General features: G+C 32.7%; 1 protein-coding gene across 2 annotated transcripts in view; it reads left to right on the plus strand.

Annotated features, from left to right (window-relative positions):
* The window catches only part of Ascc3 (activating signal cointegrator 1 complex subunit 3), a 242,952-nt gene that overhangs the window by 121,073 nt on the left and 97,224 nt on the right, over positions 1–24,655 (plus strand). For both annotated transcript variants that reach the window (XM_048353768.1, XM_048353767.1), the window contains exons 15-22: positions 2,695–2,886; positions 3,202–3,426; positions 9,044–9,163; positions 13,538–13,702; positions 15,456–15,542; positions 16,514–16,690; positions 19,569–19,794; positions 21,210–21,364. In XM_048353768.1, the coding sequence (XP_048209725.1) occupies positions 2,695–2,886; positions 3,202–3,426; positions 9,044–9,163; positions 13,538–13,702; positions 15,456–15,542; positions 16,514–16,690; positions 19,569–19,794; positions 21,210–21,364 (1,347 nt within the window). The remainder of the gene's footprint in view (positions 1–2,694; positions 2,887–3,201; positions 3,427–9,043; positions 9,164–13,537; positions 13,703–15,455; positions 15,543–16,513; positions 16,691–19,568; positions 19,795–21,209; positions 21,365–24,655) is intronic.

Genomic DNA, 24,655 nt, shown 5'->3' on the forward strand with positions numbered 1-24,655 from the left:
CCCGATAAGAAGTAAACAGCATTTGAGCAATGTGATTTGTACAGGAGAGCTCTAGGCGGCAGTTTTTAATTTCTTCTGTTTATTGGCTCCAATTATCTACTCTTGAACATTAGAGAAGAAATATTAATTTGTAATTAATTTCTTAACAAATGTTCCACAACAGACTTCATGCTAAAATTTTCGTGTTCATAAAAGCTGCTTTAAATAGACTAGCAGTAATATATGTTGTCTAAACAAATTAAGGAAGACACAATGTGATCCAAATGCAGATACTTGTTCAGTGTACTGTAAAACGATTTTTTGGGCTGATTACAGTGTACAAAAGTAAAATAAGAATGCACTTTTTGAAACTTGAAGAAGATACTCATTATGTATGTATTTTGTTGTGGATTCTTAAGTGAAAGCTCAAAATGAAAGCATTGCTATTTATCTATTTGGCCACTAGATGGTAGAGTTTGCTCATCTCTTACAGTTTTATAAACTGTACATTTCATGAAATACTGTTTTCTTGCAGCATTTTCAAGTTAGATACCTTTTAATTTAGTGATTTAAAATTGTCACCTACACTAGGCACTCGTGGCTCATACATGTAATCCTAGCTACTTGGGAGACTGATATCCAAAGATCACAGTTGGAAGCCAGCCTGGGAAGGAAGGTCATTGAGATTCTTATCTTCAGTTAATAGCCAAAAAACTGGAATTGTAGTTGTGGCACAAGTGGTCGAGTACTAGCCTTGAGCATAAAACCTCAGGGACAGCGTCCAGGCACTGAGTTCAAGCCCCAGGTTTGGCATGCAAAAAATAAGTTGTGACTTCATAAGAGAGTCATGTGGCAGTCTGTCTTAGAACTCTAGTCCCTTGAAATCTCATTCCTTGCCAATGTAGTACTTTTTATTTTAAAAATGAATAAAAAAAATTAAAAACCTCTTAAATTGTTGAAGGTTTTTAGATATAGATAGATCAATGGATGGATGGATGGATGGAGGATAATAAACAAAATGGTATTTGTTTCTGATATTTAATAGGTACCAGAGATTTTTCAGTAAAATCTTCTGCTGTGGTACTTGTACAGATTACAGATGCGTGTACAGATCACATGTCTGAGCTCAGACAAAACCAAAAAACAGATACAACTGAACAAATCCAACATTTCATAAGTACTATACTCAATATAGCTATAAACTTGAAAATTAAGATAGATGATTATGTCCAAGCGTAGTTATTTATCTTTTACTATCCATTGGATTTACTTGTAGATTATAGACATATTCTAGTTATTACAAATGAAGGAATTCATGCAGCCTATATTTCTTCTGGGTCTGGATTACTTTGCTTAACATAATTTTTTTCCAAGTCTTTCCATTTACTTACAGATGGGGCATTGCTTTTCTTTCTCATGGAAGCATAGAATTCCATTGTTTGTATACACTTGGACATGATTAATTAAACAGCACTCTAAGCATTCACACAGTGAGAACAAAGGAGACTATTCTTAGGAGGGGATCACAATGGCTCTATAGCTATGTGCATATGACCATATAAAATGATGCTTATCAAAATGAATTCCAAGAAATGGAAACAAGAGATTTTTATTCTGCTGTTTGTAGTTCTTTCTTTTTTCTTTTTTTCTTTTGTTCTATTCCTTTTGTCACTGTTTTTTATTTCTGTACCCTTTGTCTTGTATATACATTTATCTGATTTGGGGAGGGGAGGCAAAATCGCTGAAAGGGTAGGACAAAGAATGAACCAGTTCAGCTGTAATACTCTCTAGACAGTTTGCTGTAAATGAACTATACACCTTGGTGTGAAGGAGGATGGGAGGGAAAAAATAGAGAGAAAATGAAAGAGAGGGTAACACTGTCAAATAGGAATGTACTCATTACCTGACTTAGGAAACTAAAACCTTGCTATACATCACCTTTACAATAAAATTTCAATTTAAATAAAAAGTAGATGATCAGTATGTTCCCATCAAAGTCACCGTGAACACCACTTTAAGTGAACAGTGTTGAGTTTATTGGCTCATTGCAATGAGGAAATGCCAATGAGACCAAGGAGAATCGTAGGGTATTTCAGTAATAACAAACAGTAAAGTCTCTCAGATTGTAGGTCTGAAATAGAAAGAGAGACACAAAGGGAAAGCTAACCATTATATTTGTTAGTGTGAAATTAGAGGTGATAAAATTAGGACAGTGGGTAAAGTGAGAGATAGGATTGGTTTTTATAGAGCTTTTTATTATGTGGACTTTAGCTGTCCCTCTTAGAAGTCATGAGACACCAAGGGTGTTGGTGGTTTGGAAGAGATGGATGAGAATATTGAGATGCGTTATCTCATAAACTGACATGTTCAATTATCCTTCTCTTCAACTACTTAAAGATTTTTTCATGTGACACACATTTATTTCTAGTGTAATATATTTGGAAAAGTTAGAAACAAGTAACATTGATTGACTGATTGCAAGAAGGGGAAACTAAATGGAGAGCTACTATTCACTTTGTTTATAATTTTGCATCATGTTTTGATGTTGTCTACTTTCAGTATAACAGAAAAGCTTTAAATGCTTTTTCATGTAAAACATTGTATACTAAGAATCATACCTTAAAAAATTAAATAGTGTTATTCAACAGGTATGTTAAAAATAATTATTTTTGCATACTAAATAATACTTTTCTGTTTTCCTGATGCCTGTTCTAGGTACAGAAGTCAAGAAATAAGCAAGTTCGAGAATTATTCCCAGATGGTTTTAGTATTCATCATGCAGGAATGCTTCGGCAGGACAGAAATTTAGTGGAAAACTTGTTTTCTAATGGGCATATCAAAGTCCTGGTCTGCACTGCCACGTTAGCCTGGGGTGTCAATCTTCCTGCTCATGCTGTTATTATTAAGGTAGGAGCTTACTTTCCTTTGCACATGGATTTGTCTGTGTGTTTTAAAAGAAACCACCGGATTGATTTCTTTGGAAAAATATTGTGATTTGGCTAGTTTCATTGACTTTAAATCTATTTTTATGCAGGACCAGAATTATTTTCTTCAATAAAAATCCAGTTTATATTGAGAAATTTAACTCTATCACAGATGATGAAGGGATTAGTTAAAGTACACTTTTGAGATCTTGCCATATTTGCCCAATTTCACTATTCAGCTCTTCAGGATTATATTTGTGTGTGTTTATGTAAATTTTATTAACTTTTTCTCATCTAGGGAACACAAATATATGCTGCAAAAAGAGGCTCCTTTGTTGACCTTGGAATTTTAGATGTCATGCAGATATTTGGCCGAGCTGGAAGACCACAATTTGACAAATTTGGTGAAGGAATCATTATAACAACACATGATAAACTCAGCCACTACCTGACTTTGCTCACTCAACAAAACCCAATTGAGAGTCAGTTTCTGGAAAGCCTTGCAGACAACCTAAATGCAGAGGTAAGATCTCTCTAGTAAGAGGCTGACATAGAATCATAAAATAAAATTAGAATTGATTGCCATTTTGCAGTATTTAGGAATGCAATGGTATATCATTCATAAGAGAAAATAGTCTGAATGACAGTATGGTTAGTTAATTCTCAACAGCATAAAATGTTGATGGGAAGACTAACAAGAACTCATCTCTTTAATGATCATATTTTAAATCTATGAGCCTTTGTTATAAACCAAAATCCAACCTAAATAATACAAATGAGAAAAACAAACAGCAATACTAGTAATGAATACTTTTTATTTCACTTTTCTAAAGTTTTTAGTGAAGTCTTAAAGATTTATAAGGTTCATATAGCTCATTTACATTATGTCATTTGAATACCTTAGCTACATAAACTCTGATTTCTTAAATTGGGCTACAGTATAATATATTTGTGTGTTTGTGTGTGTGGGTATGTGTGTGCATGTGTGTATGACTTTAAGATCTAAATGACATATCTTAGAAGCCAAAGTGGCATCTTTAACTGGTAAAGAAAGTTAATATTTTCATAACTCTAAGTATATATGTCATTCAAATGAAATTTCACTGTCCTCAGGACATTTTAATGCTTTCAAATACTTTCATACCTTTAAAGTTGACTTAGTAATTTTTGAATGTAAGTAGAATATAAACCTGAAATAAGTGAATATAATTACAATCAAGTCCTACTTATAGTATGCAAATCCTATATCAAGTTCTTCTTAAACAGCTTGTAGAGATTTTACTTATTCTATTAATATTATTTATGCCTTTCTAGAGAACAACACAAAAACCATGCACAATGCACTTCTTCTGCTAACAAACATATAGTCCAACAGAGAAGAAAAAGACACAAAAACCTAGTGCAATGGTGTGGGGAAATAATTCATAATTTCTATAGAAGCATTCAGCAGAAGAATAAGATAAATTTGACTCCCAATTATCAGGTCCAGAAAGGCTTTGTTCATGAAAGTGGAAGAACTTCATCTGAGTTCAGATATTTTGAAAGATAGGGGAATAAGCCATGACTCTTGTTACTATTAATGTCTTCAATTTCATGATGTCAATTTTAACCATTACCAAACTAGAGAAATTATTATATTAAGTATAATTTAAGTACAGGCATTTATGAGATATCTGTGCTTACTAAAATCTGGTGTGACTGGTTCCATGGTCCTAAAGGTGAAAGGTCACAATGTTTTGGGTTTTTTTCCCTATAGAAAACCACTTCATTTTGCATCAAGAGAAACTTATTAAAATGTTTGAGGCTTATTAAAATGTTAATAAGACATTTTATCTCTAATCAATATAACTTCTCCATAGCTACAGTGTTATCAATTAGTTGTGTTGTCTGAGGCATTTATGATATCCTTTCTTTATATCTATTCCAATTTTTTAAACTTATTTCTACTACTCGGTGAGTATTCCTTATCCAGATACTTAAGACCAATAGTGTATTGGATTTCATATATTTCAAATTTTTCAATATTTACATAAACATACTAACATATCTTTAGAATGAGACTCAAGTGTAAACAGGATTCATTTATGTTTCCAATAGCCAGATGGTACTTTTATGCCGTGTTTTTAACGTACCTGTGTTTTGAGTGTACCCTGTCACTTGGGTCGGGTGTATTAATTTTTCAATTTTCTAATATGCCCTGATGTGCTTTTCTTTTTTTGCCAGTCCTGGGGCTTGAACTCAGGGCCTGAGCACTGTCCCTGGCTTCTTTTTGCTCAAGGCTAGCACTCTGCCACTTGAGCCACAGCGCCACTTCTGGCCTTTTCTATATATGTGGTGCTGAGGAATCGAACCCCACGCTTCATGTGTGTGAGGCAAGCACTCTACCACTAGGCCATATTCCCAGCCCCGTGATGTGCATTTTAAAAACAATACTGGAGTTGAACTCAGGAGCTTTTACTCTGCCACTTGAGCTATTCTCCAGCCTTCTGATATACTGTATATAGAGTTCCACCTGTTTGGAGGATCTTGTACAAATACCTTGTTTTTAATTTAAGACCTTTATACTCTGAGCAACCTTCCCAGTTTGGGAAGAATAGCATAGGTCTCCCTGGAAAGCTATTCCTTTGTTCACTTCACTTGCCAAGTGCAAATTCTTTTTATTCATAAAACAGGTATACTCCCACTGGCTTGTTTTGAAAATATTAATTTCTTGTGTATGAACCTAAGGTGTGGCATCACTTACTGTATTCTGACAGTTCCTCAGCTCATTTGTGCTCACAGTCTATTTTGTAATTTTAATGGGATAAATAAATGGTTTTCATATATTCCCTATAACAATTTTTATGTAAATATACATACATTTGTAGATGCATACTCATTATAAATTTACTTAGTTTCTTTTTATAGGGTTTCAACTAGTTTTTTGAAATACACATACAACATAAATAAACAAGATAACCTTAAATTTGAATAGATATTTCAAATTTGGAGGATACTTTATCTTCCTTAATAAAACATAAATCTTTATCTTAAAATATGCTAATGCCACTTTTATGTCATGAGTTTTCTTTAAAGCCATTTAAATACACATTCCATGCAAGGCCCTGTAGCTATTGGGTTCATGCATCTTGTCATCATTGGTTTCTTGTTTCACCTCCATGACTGAGAATCTTCTTGAGGCCAGGACCAGACTGTATTCATTATCATATACATTGGGTTTTACATAGTATACAGGCTTATAGCTGAGTTATTATATGACTATTGACAATAAATTTCAGATATGTTATGAAAAACTACATGTTTTATAAAAGGCTCCTCTGTTAAGTCACCACTAGGTGACAGCAGATATTCATAAGGAAATTTTTGGGGGTTTTTGTCACAACATGGCATTCAAGGGTTAGCCTCAAAATAAGTCATGCTATCATAAACTTACATCTATTTTTCTGGATAATTTTCTTTCTTTGGGGATGATTAGAAGATTTTTATTACTTGATCTAATCTTTGATACTACTTCCTTCTTTCTTTTAATCCTATTACTGGTAGCATTGGTTAATATGTAACTTTAACTTACCAACACTGGTTTTGAAAATTAGAGAAAGTCAAATGAAGAGGAAAGGAGGGGGAGAATACAGACAAGAATCTAGTGTATATCTTTAAAAAATTAAGAAGAATATTGAACCAAGTGACATTGATCAAGATATATTGTATTCATGAATTGCTTTGTTAAATGGCAACTACTTAAAGGTAATAATAAAAATAAAATTCAAAACTAGAGGGAAAAAATACCCAAGTACAATTGACTAATTGCTTTGTAAAAAAAGTAGTAGAACAGCCTTATTTTATCCTTTCAATTATTTTCTCACCTCTGAAATTGTGTGGTATTATTTTAAAATAATCTCATGAGGTCATAAGAGAATACAGATCATTATTCTAAAAACCAATAAATAGCATAAGATCATAAGGGAATAAATATCTAACATTTCATATACAAATGACAGTTTTTGTCAAATAATAGAATAACACATAGGAAAAACTATTAGCCTTTTAGCTGTATTGTCAAACTACTTTCATTTACCTAAGAAGAATAGAAATTGTTTAACTCTCCTGTCTATATATCTTTAGGAATTGTTACACAGCTGCTAAATTATCTCAGGTCTGATTCTTGCTGCTCTTCATTTTGGGAAAAACTTATGGCTTATATTTTAGTAAATTTACACATTTAATTGTATCATTGATGGCTTACTCATTTGTAAATAAAACCAGTGGAAATTTAAGATTATATGTACAGAATCCCCTGTTTTTTCTTGAATATTGGTCTTTTGTCTTTAAATAATAAATAGTATATTACAATGATAATGATATATTGCTATATCTCCTTTTTTATTGTTTTTTCACTGAGCTACATCCTAGCTGCTGTATCTCATCTTGATTTCCACAGATCTGTTATTGTTTGTTTTTATCTTCTCTTTGTTTGGTTTGGGTATTTTGGGTGCTGGAGATTGAACCCAGGAACTGAACCCTTTTTTTGGGAGGGGGGAGGGGGAGCAGTCCTGGGCCTTGGACTCAGGGTCTGAGCACTGTCCCTGGCTTCTTTTTGCTCAAGGCTAGCACTAGTACTCTGCCACTTGAGCCACAGCACCACTTCTGGCCATTTTCTATACATGTGGTGCTGGGGAATCGAACCCAGGGCTTCATCTATACAAGCAAGCACTCTTGCCACTACTCCATATTCCCAGCTGGAACTGAACCCTTTTTAAGCACAAACTCTACCACTGAACTATAACCCCAACGCATCTATATTTCACATATTTCCCAATGTTACTTACATAGAACTTGATGCTGGAGGAATTAAGGTAGCTATGAAGATTTTTATTTACTTTCATATTGGAAGGCAGCTCTGCTCACCACTATACTAGCAATGTGACTTACTTTCATATTGGCACTGACTGTATTTTTCGTCCTTTTTTTTCTTCTTGAATTCAAAACACCTTCTTTGCTAATAACAGCATACAGTAATTTTTAATTCAATTAAAGGTGCAGGAAGAAAAATACATCTGTCAGGTTTCACAAACTTGAATATATAAAACTAGACATATACCTTTAGTGAAAAGTATTTGCTGTTTTCTATGGAACCATTGGCTAATAGAGTACCTCATTAAAATTAATATCATTGTCTAATAATTCTTGTATTACACAGATCTCTATTAGGTTTTAAGTTATCCTTTTGTTTTGTTTAATTAATATATCTCAATGCTACATTATAATGCTATGTTGAACATTACATTTCTTTTCTGAATATAATCTAAGGAATCACCTAGTGCTTATTATGGTTTAAATGTACAAATACCTGATTGCTTACAACAAAACCATCCTTTGCGGGCTGGGGATATGGCCTAGTGGCAAGAGTGCTTGCCTCGTATACATGAGGCCCTGGGTTCGATTCCCCAGCACCACATATACAGAAAATGGCCAGAAGTGGCGCTGTGGCTCAAGTGGCAGAGTGCTAGCCTTGAGCAAGAAGAAGCCAGGGACAGTGCTCAGGCCCTGAGTCCAAGCCCCAGGACTGGCCAAAAAAAAACCAAAACAAAACCATCCTTTGTTCTGTGATAGGACTTTCTTAAGTATATATATAAAGTAACATGTATACATTCTAGAAAAGTCTACTTAGTTTCTATACAGAAATGAACACATTTTTCATTGTATTTATACCAGCAATCCTATACATGTATGTTTAGAGGTAAAAGATAATAATCTACTGGTATTTGGGATATGACCAGGTATAGAGTCAAGCTAAAGAAGAGTAGAACTACTGATACTTTGTTAGCTTTACTCTAGTACACTTTAAAGTATTTAAGCTTTGAGTACAATTAAATTAAATGAAAATGAATTGGAAAAAAGCTAACACATTCCAAGACTGTTTGAAACTTTGTAGAACTAGAATGTATATAGGGGAAAGTAATTAGATACAATTTTTTCAGAGTTTAGTTTTGAAAGATGGTACTTCCTAAGGTGATTTTCAATTACACAAGACAGAACTGAATTTAGTTAATTAAAGAAGTAAAACCTTCTGACAGAGTGATCTTTGCTATAATGTTCATTACTGACTACAACACATTAATTTCTGTATTTTTGATTTGCAGATTGCTCTGGGAACTGTCACTAATGTGGAAGAGGCAGTGAAGTGGATAAGTTACACTTACCTCTATGTGCGGATGAGAGCAAATCCATTAGTATATGGCATCAGTCACAAAGCTTATCAGGTAGAAAACTCATTTGTTAAAAGAAAAACAACTCAAACTGTTATTTAGGGTTTTGTAATCTTTTCGTGATGTGAAGATAAATATTTACTACTGTTGCCTCATCTGAAAAATGTTCAACACCTGGAAGAAAAATAAAGACATTTAATCATTTTTAGAAAACACTAAGGAAAAATAAATTGGCCCCCTGTAATTATTTTACCTTACTTAAATTTATTTTCCCACTGATACTAATAAGGTCATATTTATTTTATTATCATATTTATTTTTTATTATTATTATTTATTTCCTTTTCAGATATATTTCTATTTCACATAGTATTTTGCTTTGATTTTTTAAACTAAAGTAAATATAGTGTTAGAATAAACCAGACACTAAGAAAGAAACACATTTTTTTTATTATAGGCTTATGTTACATAAAATCTGTTCTTCTTATCAAATCCTTTTTCATTCTTTATTCTGAGACTGAAGTACACGTTAATGAATTATTATTTAACAGTTTGGAGCCTGAGCTCAGTTTCAGGACTGAGTGCTTATGTATAAACTGAGAATTAGGTATACTTGATCACCACTCTTTTAACAAACTTTGTAGTTGTGTGGTCCATGTGGCTTACAGATTCTGTATGATCCATCTTTCCTTTATGACTATATATACTGTAACTGCATCCCAATTATAGATAAAATCTGGTTACGAACAGTATTTCACCATCATTCTGTGGACATTCACTTATGTTAAATCAAAATTATGAAGGAATTGAACTCAAAATTATAATTGTTTTCCATTTAAAATTAACATACATGTGTGTGTTACCAGAGCAGTTGTCAATCTTTTTGTGGTTTTCTTTTTCCTTTTTCTAGGCAGTAGATTTCACTATGGGAAAAATTTAAACCAATCACGGCTTAGGGCTGGATAGAAACATCAGCCACAACTAGTTTTGAGGCTTATAACAAAATCATCACATTCGTAGTTGGGCTGAACATAGATCTTTGCTAGTCTTCAAATGGATGCATTATTTAATAGCCTAACTAATCTGTTATGAAACATAGGTTCATGGTATCCTATAACATTTCATGTTTTAAACAATCTGACACTGGATATTCTCATTTAAAAATATAGGCATTTTGACATAGTAAAAAAGAAAAACCTATCCTGAAGGGGTTACAGAAAAATAAAATACAACATATGTTTTCATGGACTAAGCCATCTCAAATATTGGAATAAAATAAATACATCAGATTGCTGCTTAAGTATTAGGTTAATATCAGAAGTCATTTTTATGTGTTTCAGAAGTGCAAAGAAATAGTTTTGTGTTGTTTTCCTATAAAAATGATTTGTTTTTCTTTCAGAATACATAGTTTTACTACCTTTATAATTGAGAATATTTAAATATTTATTTACTTTTTTTTAATCTTTCTATTTATCTGTTGATCTTGAGGAAGGTTCTTACAATGTAGCCCTGGCTAATCTTAAACACAAAAATCTTCCTGCCTCACCCTCTCAAGTGCTGGGATTACATGTGTGCCCTCCATGCCCAAACATAAGTGTTTGGATTTTATTGCTCAATTATAAACCTATAGCTTCAAACGTTTTATGAACTAACACAAATCTAGTACTTTAACATTAATGGGTTTGTAATTTATAATTTTAAAAATGTTTTCAAAACTGAGCCTGATTCAAATAGAGATTGTTAACAAATATTTTTATTTGTTGATATGACTCTCAAAGCCATGTTTTCTAATTTTTTTATTTTAGCCTTCATAAAATAAATGATAAAATATGAGATTTCTAAAATGTTTTTATATTTTATTTACTCTTCAACAAAGGATATATTTTACCATATTACTCATGACTAGAAATTAATCTTTAAGATTTGGAACGTACACACTCACGGGAATGAATGTGTATACATAATATTATTCACATACACATAGGTCATGGCAACAAGAATATTTGTTATACCATATATTAAGTGTTATAATTTCTTATTAGAAATTGGCTAATAAATAATAGTTTCAAAATTATATAAAACCTCATTTTATTTTGGCTTCTATTTTTATTATACAAAAAAATGATTTTTCTAGCAGCAATTATGAAGTATTGCAACAGTACTTTAAAAGAATATTTGTTTGTATTGCATCTTGACTTTTGAAAGAAAAGCATTCTTGCCATCACTTCTACAATTGACTAATAAAATGAGTGTAGTTTGATCATTTAAAATCCCTGTTTAGTGTAGCAGCATGTTTCTTTTTTTCTCTTCTCCCTCTCTCCCTATCTTCCTCTCTGCCTCTTTCTCATTCTCTGTGGTACTAGAGCTTGAACTCAAGGTCTTGCATTTACTTGGCAACTGAGCTATGCTTTCAGCCCAGCTTTTTACTGGTTATTTTACAGATGGAATCTGGCAGATTTTTCTACCCATATTGGCCTTGAGTTACTATAGCCCAGCCAATATTTTTCTCATATCTGATTCCCAGGATTTCCAATCTGATATATTACAAGTCCATGTAAGAATTTTATATTCAAGAGTATTGGTATCTGAAGACAATGTGCAGATTGGTAATTTAATGAATTTAAACTCTCCTTAATGAAATAGAGTTTTTATGATTATTTCTTTTAAAAGGAGTAACTACATAAATTCTTAGGAGAAGATCACAAGGGCTTAATAGCTAGCTATGTGATTATTTTCATGCAAAATGACCCTTATCAAAATGAACTCCAAGATATAAAAACTAGATGGGTTTTTTTTGTACTGTTTGAAGATATTTTTGTTTGTTTTTCTTTTTCTTTGGTTTATTCTACTTTGTCCCTGTTTTGGTCTCTGTACCCTTCATCTTGTATGTAAGTTTATCTGATTTGAGAAGGAGAAGCACTGAAACTGAAAAGGTGGGACAATGGATGAACTAATTCACACTAGACACTGTGTCGGAAATGAGCTATACAGTTTGGGGGTGAAAGAAGGTTAAAAGGGGAAAAACTGGGAGAAAATGAAGGAGGGGGTGAAACTCTTCAAAAATAAATATACTCATCCCAAGACTTATATAACTGTAACCCCTCTGTAGATCACCTTTACAATAAAATTTAAAAAGGGGGAAATGTTGATCAAGATGCATTGTATTCATAAACTGATTTGTTAAATGGTAACTTCATTGTGCAACTTATTTAAAGATAATAAGAATATATTTTTAAAAATACTACACTGGGCTGGGGATATAGCCTAGTGGCAAGAGTGCCTGCCTCGGATACACGAGGCCCTAGGTTCAATTCCCCAGCACCACATATACAGAAAATGGCCAGAAGCAGCACTGTGGCTCAAGTGGCAGAGTGCTAGCCTTGAGCGGGAAGAAGCCAGGGACAGTGCTCAGGCCCTGAGTCCAAGGCCCAGGACTGGCCAAAAAATAAATAAATAAATAAATAAATAAATAAATAAACAAACAAACAAACAAATAAATAAATCAAAATACTACATACATGCGCTGGGGATTTAGCTCAGTGGAAGAGTGCCTGCCTGGCAAGCGCAAGGCCCCGAGTTCGGTCCTCAGCTCTGGGGAAAAGAAAGTCTATAAAAAAAAAATATTACATACATGACCCCACATGAGCATTGCAGCTATTTACATACATGCATACAAGCTATTATTCTCACTACTAGGTACTTATAGAAAGAAAATGAGATAAGCATATTGAAAAAGCATGTGCACTCATACTTATCACAACACTATTCACAACCAACAAGAAATGGAAGCAGCCTGAGTGTCTACTCTCTGATGTATGGATGGATAGAGAAAATGTACTATTCATACTAAGGGAATACTGTTCAATTATTTATAACAATATACATGTAACTGGAGATCATTATGTTGCATGAAGCAACCAGTCACAGAAATACAAGTACTCATATATGAACTCTAAAAAAGTTGTTTTCGGGGGAATTTGAGAGAAGAATAGAGATTATAAGTCTAAAGAGGATAGGATGAGGAAAGGCAGAGCCAATTGTACTAAGTAGTGTTTAGCAGCAAGTAGTTCTGGAGTGATATTGTACAATTATAGATGACAATAATGTCCAGTACATCTCTAAAAGCTAGAAGACAGGATTTTGACAATTTTACTATAAAGAAATGATAAATATTTGAGCAAATACACCCTTAGCCCGATTTATATACTGTATATGGATGACCAAAATGGCTATGTTTTTATATAATTAATGACATTATTATACATAATATGAATTGTTAGTGACTTTATGCAGTCTTATGTTGTATGTACCAATTGTAAAGCTTAAGAAAGGTCTAAAACTTTAAGAAATAAAATGTAATTTTAATTAATAGGTATATTTGCATGTGGTGACTCTAAAGAATTCAAGTGTTTATTTTTCTTTCCTATAGATTGACCCAACATTAAGAAAGCATCGAGAACAGTTAGTCATTGAAGTAGGACGAAAACTAGACAAAGCTCAGATGATCCGCTATGAAGAAAGAACAGGATATTTTTCTTCAACTGATTTGGGTAGAACTGCCAGCCACTATTACATTAAATACAACACCATTGAGGTATTACGCTGATCAAATACATGTTTGGTTTTCAATGCCAATACTTTCTAACTTCAAAATATATTAATAATGCAAAATAGCTAAAACAGCAGATATAAAAAAATGAATTCAAATTATATGAATTCAGCAGTGTATGCTCAATAATGAGAGAAAAATATGACTTTACATAGTAAGAGCCCTCTTTATATCATATTGAATGAATATATTCCAAGACTTGTAAATACCCACACCTGAAACCATTGAAGCATATTGGTCAGTTTCAAAGAATGAATGCCTCATTGATTTTAAGTAGCAGCTGATTGCATAATGACATTCTTGAATAAAGTCAAACAATTAATTTCATGTTATTAAGAAACAACTGAAGATGAGTTACAACTGAAGATGAGTTAAAGACAGTATAAAATACAAGAAACAAGTTTTGAATAATTTAAGAAATTTTCAAGGATAATTTTGTTCACACAATTGCAACCTGGACTTGTGCTTTTTGTTTTTCTTTTTCTTGTTTGAGCTTTCTGCCTGTCTCCCAAGTGCTGGAATTACAGGCATGTACCTACCACCTTATCCAGCTTAGTTGTTGCCTTTTTAAATATTAAGTATGGGCTGTGATGTGGACTCAAATGATAAAAGAACTGTCTAGCAAGTGTGAATTTCTTAGTTCAAGTCTTAGTACCCACTTACACACAAAAAAATCATTCTATGTATTATGAGATGCAATATATGTTTATATACATGTCAGTATAAGTACACAAGAAATCAGAATGTAATCATGTATGAGAAGACTCAATTCTCAAGAAAGAGATATTAAAGTGAACTTTTATTCTTTATTCTATTTATAATCATCATATTTTAAGCATTTTTATATATTCATTTTTACTTTTGTAGTTAACAATTGTATTTAAAATGACAAAATACAAATCATTTCTACTGAACCTGCAAATGAGATTACTTCAAAAATATGGAAACATATGAAATCTGAGTCTTAAACTCATTTAATGATTCCTTATACATATAGTAGGTTTCAGAAAATATGTGCTTGGTATTTTTCCATATCTTTTCCAAAATAGATCTTATATTTGCATAGCACTTCTTAGGAATTTTTTTTAAAAAAGCTTTTTAATATATGTTAACCTACAAGTGTTTTCAGGTGGTTCTCCACCCAACACTTTGTATTCTATTATCTCCTCAATATCTACCTATTTTCTCTGTTACATAACTTTTCTTATTTTCTAACTTGTTAGCCTAATTCTGCCAACCTACGTGGTAGACCTGTTGGCAGGTTTTGTTGTTGTTGTGGCTTTTCCCCCAGAACTGTAGGCCTGTTTTACCCGTTTTACTTTTGTGTTTGTTTGATATGTCCTGTAACTGTTTTTTATACAACTTAGTTTCATGATTTTCCATATGCTCTCACTATTAATTATTCAAATTTTTGTATTATATATTTTGTAATTTTTCCCCTCTGAGGTTTATATGATATCAGCTTAGAGCTGCTTGATTATGATTAAGCTAAAGCAAAGACCAAACATTTTTTAGATCTCTAATATATAGGTCTCAATTAATAGGAATGTTTTTTATCTTTTTGCTTCTAAAGGTCCTCCGTTATGTTTTAACACTGTTTTTCAGCCTCTGATGAATGTGATGTGCAGAACTATGTACATTGTCTAAGGCTTTAGTGTTTCTAAGGATATGTGATTTGTATGGCATTCATAATTGTTCAACTTCAAATTTTAATCAAATGTAACACTTATTTTGGTAGACTTTTAATGAACTCTTTGATGCTCACAAAACAGAAGGTGACATATTTGCCATTGTTTCCAAAGCTGAAGAATTTGATCAAATTAAGGTAAGACTAATAGAAGTTTTAATCAGAAGTACATAATCCAGTCTGTTCAAAAATAAAAGCTTGTAGTTAAGTTTTGTTACTGATTATAAACTAAATGGCAGAATACTCTTGGTATCAGCAATGTTCTATTATATATCAATAATACTAATACCTACTATCATAGAGTATTATATATACTGTGCTATACTTAATATTATTCTTTGCATTTACCCCAAATCAAGTAATTTATATAGGTTTTGCAGTAGGGAAAGTATTGAATAATATAGAATGTACATGGTGGCTTATTTGTAACATAAAGTTCACTGAATTAAAGATAAAATACATTTATGATTCAAAGATATAAGTATATACTGAGAATTTAATCTTATTAACAGTGGAAAGTTCAGTGCTTTGAAATGTAGTACTTCCTAGATTTAAGTTATAAATTTATTATAGCATATAAATATATGACTGTGGGGGAGGGGGGAGGGGGTGAATGAGGGACAAGGTAATAAACAGTACAAGAAATGTATCCAATGCCTAATGTATGAAACTGTAACCTCTCTGTAATTCAGTTTGATAATAAAAATATATATATAAAATAAATAAATATGTATATTACTATAATGAATGCATTGGAAGGTAATAAAATTTGCCCTAATCCAGTTGGGCAGAGGTTTGCCTATGATCAAATAAAAATGATCTATCAACTGAAGGATAGTAAGGTGAGAAAATTTAATTATTGTAGCTTATAAAATTTTTATATGTCAATGGCAACTTTAATGCTGGTGATGAATAATGAAATTGTAATTGTATCAGCCTCAAGACGGTTTCAAGATGGTTATACAAAGTACCTAAAGAAAAATACTATTTTTAGCTATACAAAGGAAGTACATCATATTTAATAGAAATGTTAATACATTGTGGTTTTTTTCAACATGAAATTTTTCAACATGTCAGATCAAGTGTTACAAAAACATTGATTCTTCTAGGTCAGAGAAGAGGAAATAGAGGAACTAGATGCCTTATTAAACAATTTCTGTGAACTATCAGCTCCTGGAGGTGTAGAAAATAGTTATGGGAAAATAAACATCTTACTGCAAACTTACATCAGCCGAGGAGAGATGGACAGTTTCTCACTCATTTCAGATTCAGCATATGTTGCACAGGTAAGAATCTTATTCCCTTCTTATTTTTTCATTTATCTTCAGGCTGAGGAGTCAATTCATGATTCACTGTGAATGCATTGTTTTGTGAAATGCCACCAAACTACTATTTTATCTTAGAACAAGTTCTGTTCGTTTGTACTTCATCTGTTCAGTCTATGCTCATAAATCAGGATTTGGGGGTGGTTTGGGTTGGAACAAATTTACCATCAGCTAAGGCTTAATAACTATATCTCATGTCATATAATTAGTATGATAGGTCTCTGTTTTAAATAAAAACATAATCTTCTCTGTTGATGATACTTGAAAAAGGAATGAAAGAAAGGTATTCTCTAAACTACAGCTTACTGAATTTAAAATTCTCTTTAAATTGCTGTGGGTGAGTCACTAGGGGCTCATTTCTGTAAATTTAGCAGGTAGGATCTCAGGAGGCTGAGATCCATAGGACCATAGTTCAAAGCCAGCACAGGTAAAAAGTCCTTGAGAGTCCACCTCCAGAATAACCAGCTGAGCTAGAGCCAGCCTTGCAAGCAAGACAAGCAAGCACAAGGCTTTGAGTTCAAATCACAGTACCTGCACAAGAAAAAAGGCTTCAGTACAAAACATACATAATGTTTACATTTTTATATTAAACTTCTCCTTCTGTGAGATAAGTATATTATTTTATCCCATTTATTTGTTCAGATTGCATGTTTCTTTTTTCTAAGCAGTTTTTTTGCATACACATTATTTCTCAAGAATTCATTTTTATTGTGCTTATTATGGAGGACCACCCTTGCATAAAAGCAAAATAACAGGTTAATATTTATTTAGAATATGTAATTAATTTATTGCCTTATATTTTTTATTTTGCTCAAGGACAATATAGGAAATTTGTGTTAAATAAATGATTTTTAATTTAAATGTTCATGACAAGGTTATGTACAGTGGGTGTACAGTTACATAGTAAGGTAGAGAGTACATTTCTTGTCATATTTATTACACCCGCCATCGTTTTTCTTTCCCTTCCCTAGTTCAGGTAAGTATATATACACTATTCAGTGTACCAAATCATATATAATAACCACATGGGGTATGCCAAAGGAAGTTCACCTAGTACATTAAACATAATGACAACAATAAAATCCTCCTGTTTCCTTCTCTTGGAGTTCATTTTGCTTAGCCTCATCTTATATAATTATATGTACATAGCTGTTGAGCTATTGTGATCCTCTAATAGGTCTATCCTAGACCTTTTTATGTTTTTTTTAGTAATTGTTTGATTTTAGATACATAATGTAAAGTTACATGTAAATTTACATAATGTAAATTTATGTGAAATAAATGACTTATACGAGCCACAAATTTTCAGCAGTATTGTGAAATAGCTGAAAATGTGAAATATTTATGAACATAAACTCAGATTTATCAGTAAACAACTTGAATGAATACAGCAATTTAATCAATGTAGCCTAGAATCCAGATGATAATTTCATAAATTATATAAAGGAATATAGGTGCAGTGAAACTATTTGCACATTCTTTTTATAGGTTTATAGTAATCCTGTTTGTTACTTCCTTTTACTCTTTCTCAAAAAGTAATGTATTACTGTTTGTTATTTTATATTTTATAATGGTTTGTATTAAGATAGTTAATCATTTAAATGAAAAGCAAACTTTTACTGGGTTCTGGATGAATAGTCTGACAACATTTCTACTTGATTCAAGATTATGAAGATAATAGGCTTAGACTTCTAAAAAATACTATTTTTGTTTCTGAGCTTCTAATGCTAGAAAAGAAATAGAATGACTTAGCAAAAGACAGATGTACATATTCTAAAATATGTAAAATCAAACCCCTAATGCTTCTGGTTACTTTTTAAGCTTATAATGTTAATTTTAATCTTCTGTTTCTGTTTGGAAGCTTTACTATTTTTCTTTTATTACAATGTTAATTAACTGTCCCTCATTTTTAGTAATGTAGGATCCTTGTTCATTATTGTAAATACAATCTTCAGTAAAACAGTCTGCAAAATTAATGATAAAGAGAAGAAGGTAAAACAAATGGAACTAGCTATGAATACTCAGGATGCACTTATTTTAACTTTTATATGTTTGTTCATGAATATATCCACAGATTCTTGAACTTAAACCCTTTCACTTAAGTTTGAAGCCATTTAGACCTGGAATTGAATACATGCTCTGACACTGAATAGCTATATGACCTTGGTCAAAAATTTAATCTCTCCAAACTTTAGTATTCCTATCTTTAAAAAAACAACAAATTCAGTAATAATCAAATGCAGCTGTTGTGAAGATTAAATGAGCAAATATGTAATATGTTAGTATCATCACTTAGTTTATAAATAAGCCATTGATATGATTAGCTACATCTAAATATTTCCTTTTTATCCTTTTCTCATTGATATTTGTCTTTAACTGGATTTTATAGTCTTCTTCTATATGGCCTTACAAATTTAATCTTTCCATTATACATCTGTGACATCATCACCTGTCTCTTCCAGTGTTGGAGAAAAACTCTTTTCTGCCAAGAACCATTGGAAATTTATATCATCATTTGTGAACCATGTAAAATTATCAGTACAAGTTGATGGCCACATGCAGTTGACAAAAAGCATGTGTGTTTGTCCTGACATGTACCAAGTGATTACGCAGGCCTTAGCCTTCTGATTGGAGGTTTCCAATCCTTGTCAGACAGTTCACTGCCTCCTAAACACTTTATATGCCATTTGTCTCTTTAAGATAATTAAGAAATGTTGTCCCTGAATTGAAGGGTGCTACTTGACTTATCTTGTTTTTGAGACTGGTTTTGAGTAATACATTTACTGACAATTATAAGCATATTGAATCTAACTACCCATATTCCCCATTTGTTCTTCAGAATGCAGCTAGAATTGTCCGTGCTCTTTTTGAAATTGCTCTGAGGAAACGCTGGCCTACCATGACCTACAGGCTCCTGAATCTTAGTAAAGTCATCGACAAGAGACTTTGGGGTTGGGCTAGTCCTTTGAGACAATTTTCAGTGTTGCCACCACACATTCTAACAAGATTAGAAGAGAAAAAGCTTACTGTAGATAAGCTGAAAGATATGAGAAAAGATGAAATAGGTAAGAAGGGAGCAAAAATGTTTAAATGTATTTGTGCAAATAAAATACCCACTAGAAGTAAAAGTAACGTGAATTTTTATACTACCCAGAACAAATTCCTACCATCTTTATGAAATCACCTTTGTGTGTGTGTGTGTGTGTGTGTGTGTGTGTATCCACAAACAAAAATTACTCCAAAATTTTATGAAGTTATCTAATCTAACTCGCAGTAATGGAGTTTTTATTTTTAAATCTTAAGTATTTTGTACATGGAATCTTAGCCATAAATGATAAAAATTATTTGATGTTATTCATTCTCAATTTAAATTCAGAATTGAGTTCAAAATTATTTGCAACATCCATCAGCAACAGTGTAGTAAGAGAATATAAACATTAAGCTGTACATTGTTGGAGTTTCTAAATGAGCTAAGTATACACATACACATTTAAACTCAGTGAGTATCAATGTGTACTTTTATTTAGTGTACAACTTTTTCATGTTATTTTGAAAGTTATTCCTTCATATATTTCCATGAAAGCTAACATTTTCTTGGACTAATATATAATTAGGCACTATTTCAATTCTGAATAGGATACATATTACAGATAAAGGAGGTCAAGAGGCAATCTAATAATGAGAGAGAATTACTGCTAGAAAGAATTCCAGCAACAGTTAAAAGAAGTTGAGCTAGTTATTACTCTTCTAAAGGAAGAAATATTTCTTCTAGATGGATTAAAATAGGGAATTATTAATAAAAAATTCAAATTATTAAGAAGGGATGTTGAGAATACACATATTGGGGATAATGTAATATTTTAGAAGGTCTACTACTTTCAATATGGTTAAACATAAAAACTTTGGTTTATTAACTAATTATTTTTAAATCCTGTATCATAAAAGAAATACAGGAAATCCTATTGCTATAAAATATAATCTATGGCCACTTAGTTTCTTAAATTAGTCTCATTTGTATAGTCATATTTGATTTTGTGATGAACTCCCCTTTGGAATTTCTATATCTATGTTTCAGAATCTGTTTGTTTATGACAATTTATAAGTTAATTTTGTGCTAGATTGAAAATACTGTTTTACCTTCATAATTTGTGTCTATGATCTCTATAGTGTCATAAAATAACTTGGAAATAAATGGATCTTTTTACAGTAATGTAAACATTATCAAGTCTCAGTAATTTTAAGAACCCTATTAATAGCTAAAGAAATCTTGATACTGGTTTTAAACTATGAATCGCTAATTCAGGTTAACTATTACAAAATATTCAAACATGCCAGGTCAAGAATGTCAGCTATTCTACATAGCAAATCACAAAACAAGCAATAAAATCACCTTCTCTGAAATCCCATTTAAAAGTCAGATTATATTGCTTTTTTCCTGTTTCCGGGCACATTTTTTCCTATGTGATATTTTTGCTTTCAGGTCACATTTTGCATCATGTGAATATTGGACTGAAAGTCAAGCAGTGTGTTCATCAGATTCCCTCTGTTACAATGGAGGCATCCATTCAGCCCATCACGCGGACTGTTCTCCGAGTGACACTCAGTGTCAGCCCTGATTTCACTTGGAATGATCAGGTGAAAGTGGAAAATAACTGGATTAACCTGTATCTAAAGTTCCATTACGCCTTCTTACATCTGTCCCTAAGGCATTTAGAAAATCCTGTAAGATGAATATTTATTGAAGGGTCATTAAAAATATTGTATATATGTTTACCCTCATTCTGAAAAGAAATATGGCATATTAATGTATCAACCAATAAGAACTCTTTAGCCCATCCAGGAAAATTAAAAAGTACAACACTGAATGAGGCACCAGTGGCTCATGCCTGCAATCCTAGCTACCCAGGAGGCTGAGATGTGAGGATCATGTGATGATCAAAGCCAACCTAAACAGGAAAGTCTATGAGATTCTTACCTTCAATTAATAAACAAAAAGCTAAAGAAAAGCTATGGATCAAGTGATAGGATGCTAGGGTTAAGAACAACAACAACAACAACAAAAAAGACCTTATCCCATGTTGAGAACAAAAGCTAAAGCACAGTGCCCAGGCTCTGAGTTCAAGCCCAGGGCAAGCACAAGAAAGAAAAAGTACAACAATGAGAAATTTTAGTGGCTTCAACCACATAAGGACTTTGCACGTTACTTCTGTTTTTTTTTATTTTCTTTTTCATCATCATTTTGATATCTCTCATCACTATAATTTTAGTTTACCAAGAACTCAAGAGTCTGTATGTTAAAAGAGCCATTTTTTTTCCTCCTAAGACTTTTCTCATGGTCTCCAAAGACTAATTGATTGCTAATAAGTAGATTGAATACAGTATTCTGTTATTCTCTCAACATTTACCATTATATACTTAGCTCTTCTTCAAAATGTCCTTCTTTGGTTCCCATAACATTGCTCCTTCTATTTTTATTTCTCCTTCAGTTCTTCCATCAGTAGTCTGTATGTAATTATTATATGCTAAAACATATAATGTGCACACACACACACATACACACACAAATATTTATTTGTAACAAATATTTATTTGTAACAAAAATCACCAGATCCTTTTTTTCAGTCAACATTGTTTAAGAGCTCTCCTAAGTTGTGATATTAGAAATTGTAGATTGATAGGCAGGTAAGGCCTTGTTTTCAGGAAGCCGATGGAAGAAAAGTAAATCAGTAACTGTGGCATAGCAATACTTATTTCACATAGTTATTAAAAGATTTTAACTTAATATAGGTGAATGAGCTCTGAAATTATACAACCATAGTTCTAATCCCGTTCTTATTTGGCCTTCATGTGTCAAAATCTTTCTAGAACTCTCTCATTTCTTTTTTTTTTAATTTTCATTTTATTGTCGAGGTGATGTACAGAGGGGTTACAGTTACATACATAAGGTAATGAGTACATTCTTTTTTTTTTTTTTTTTTGCCAGTCCTGGGGCATGGACTCAGGGCCTGAGCACTGTCCCTTGCTTTTCTTTGCTCAAGGCTAGCACTCTGCCACTTGAGCCACAGCGCTACTTCTGGCCATTTTCTATATATGTGGTGCTGGGGAATTGAACCCAGGGCTTCATGTATGGGAGGCAAACACTCTTGCCACTAGGCCATATTCCCAGCCCCTGAACTCTCTCATTTCTTTTTTTTTTTTTTTTTTTTTTGGCCAGTCCTGGGCCTTGGACTCAGGGCCTGAGCACTGTCCCTGGCTTCTTCCCGCTCAAGGCTAGCACTCTGCCACTTGAGCCACAGCGCCGCTTCTGGCCGTTTTCTGTATATGTGGTGCTGGGGAATCGAACCTAGGGCCTCGTGTATATGAGGCAGGCACTCTTGCCACTAGGCTATATCCCCAGCCCGAACTCTCTCATTTCTAAACATGTACAGTAGGAATTATTTCTCTCAAAGAATTTCTATGATAATGAGATGACAAATTATATTTAATATTTCTATAAGTTTAAATTTTCACCTAAATATAAAGTCATAGTGAGCCCTAAGTGATATTTGAGCTGTAATAGTAGTAATGACTGTTTTTAAAATAAATAGAAGTTTCAGGTTTTTTCTGTTTTAATATCTGTACTCAATCTTCAAATTTAGTTTAAATCGTAAAAGAGAATAATTAAGTGTTTTTATAGTTAACTGTCAGATAGAATGGTGGTTGGCTTTAAGAATGGAAGCTTAACTTGCCTTAACCTGCTATAAGCAAGATAATGTACTTGTAAAACAATAAGGTCCAAGAGTAGAATAAGCTGTAAGGATGATGCTGTCTTCTGATTAATGATAGCATTCAGTACCTATCCTCTTTGCTATGTTGGCACAATTAGGTATTTTCCAATTTTTTTTTGTTTCATTTTTCACTGAGCAAGTAGAATGCATCCTACTTCCTTAGCCTAGGTTAGATCGGTTTATCAGTCTCGTTTTTATTTTTTGTTTTGGGGGGGTATTTTTGCCAGTCTGGGGGCTTGAACTCAAAGTCCCTGGCTTCTAGTATTCTACGACTTGAGCCACAGCACCACTTCCAGCTTTTTCTGTATATGTATGTGGTGCTGAGGAATCGAACCCTGGGCTTCCTGTATACAAGCAAGCACTCTACCACTAGGCCACATTCCCAGCCCCTGGCTCTCAGTCTTATTGGGCCAATATTTGTCATAGGGTTCTCATTTATTACAGTTTTTGTTGAGAAAATGCCATAGCATATGGGGATTAAGATTATCCCATGGGATGTGGTCACCTTCTTAAAATCTCATTTGAGAGAAATTAATAATAAATAAAATGGGGCCTTATAAGGGAAAAAGAGTTTGTAATGGATAGCCAAAGTACGGTGTGTATATCTAGTGTAATGCTACTTGGCAATAAATGGAATAAAGTTCTGATACATACTGAAACATAGAGATGCACTATGAAAACATGGTAAGTTAATTTTTAAATAAGCCAGTCATAAAAGACTATATGTTATGTGATTCAGTTTATATGATATACCCAGAATAGGTAAATGTGTAATGAAAGGTAGGGAGTGCTAACAAATGCAAATTTTCTTTCAGGAGTGATGGAGATGTTAAAAAATTAGATTATATTTTTATAATGTAGCACGGCTATATTATATAGCATAGCTTTGTAGATGTGTTGTTTTATAGTGTTAAATTTAAACCTTAAGTAAACTTTGTATTATAAACTATATATCAGAAAGTTGTTCAAAAGAGAAAATATATATAACCCTAGCTACTCAGGAGGCTGAGATCTGAGGATCAGAGTTCAAAGCCAGCCCAGGCAGGAAAGTCTGTGAGACTCTTATCTCCAATTAACTACCAGAAAACTGGAAGAGGTACTAAGGCTCAACTGGTAGAGTGCTAGCCTTGAGTTGAAGAGCTCAGGGACAGCGCCCAGG

Source organism: Perognathus longimembris, chromosome 9 (assembly GCF_023159225.1).
Source record: "Perognathus longimembris pacificus isolate PPM17 chromosome 9, ASM2315922v1, whole genome shotgun sequence".
Classification (NCBI taxonomy): Eukaryota; Metazoa; Chordata; class Mammalia; order Rodentia; family Heteromyidae; genus Perognathus; species Perognathus longimembris.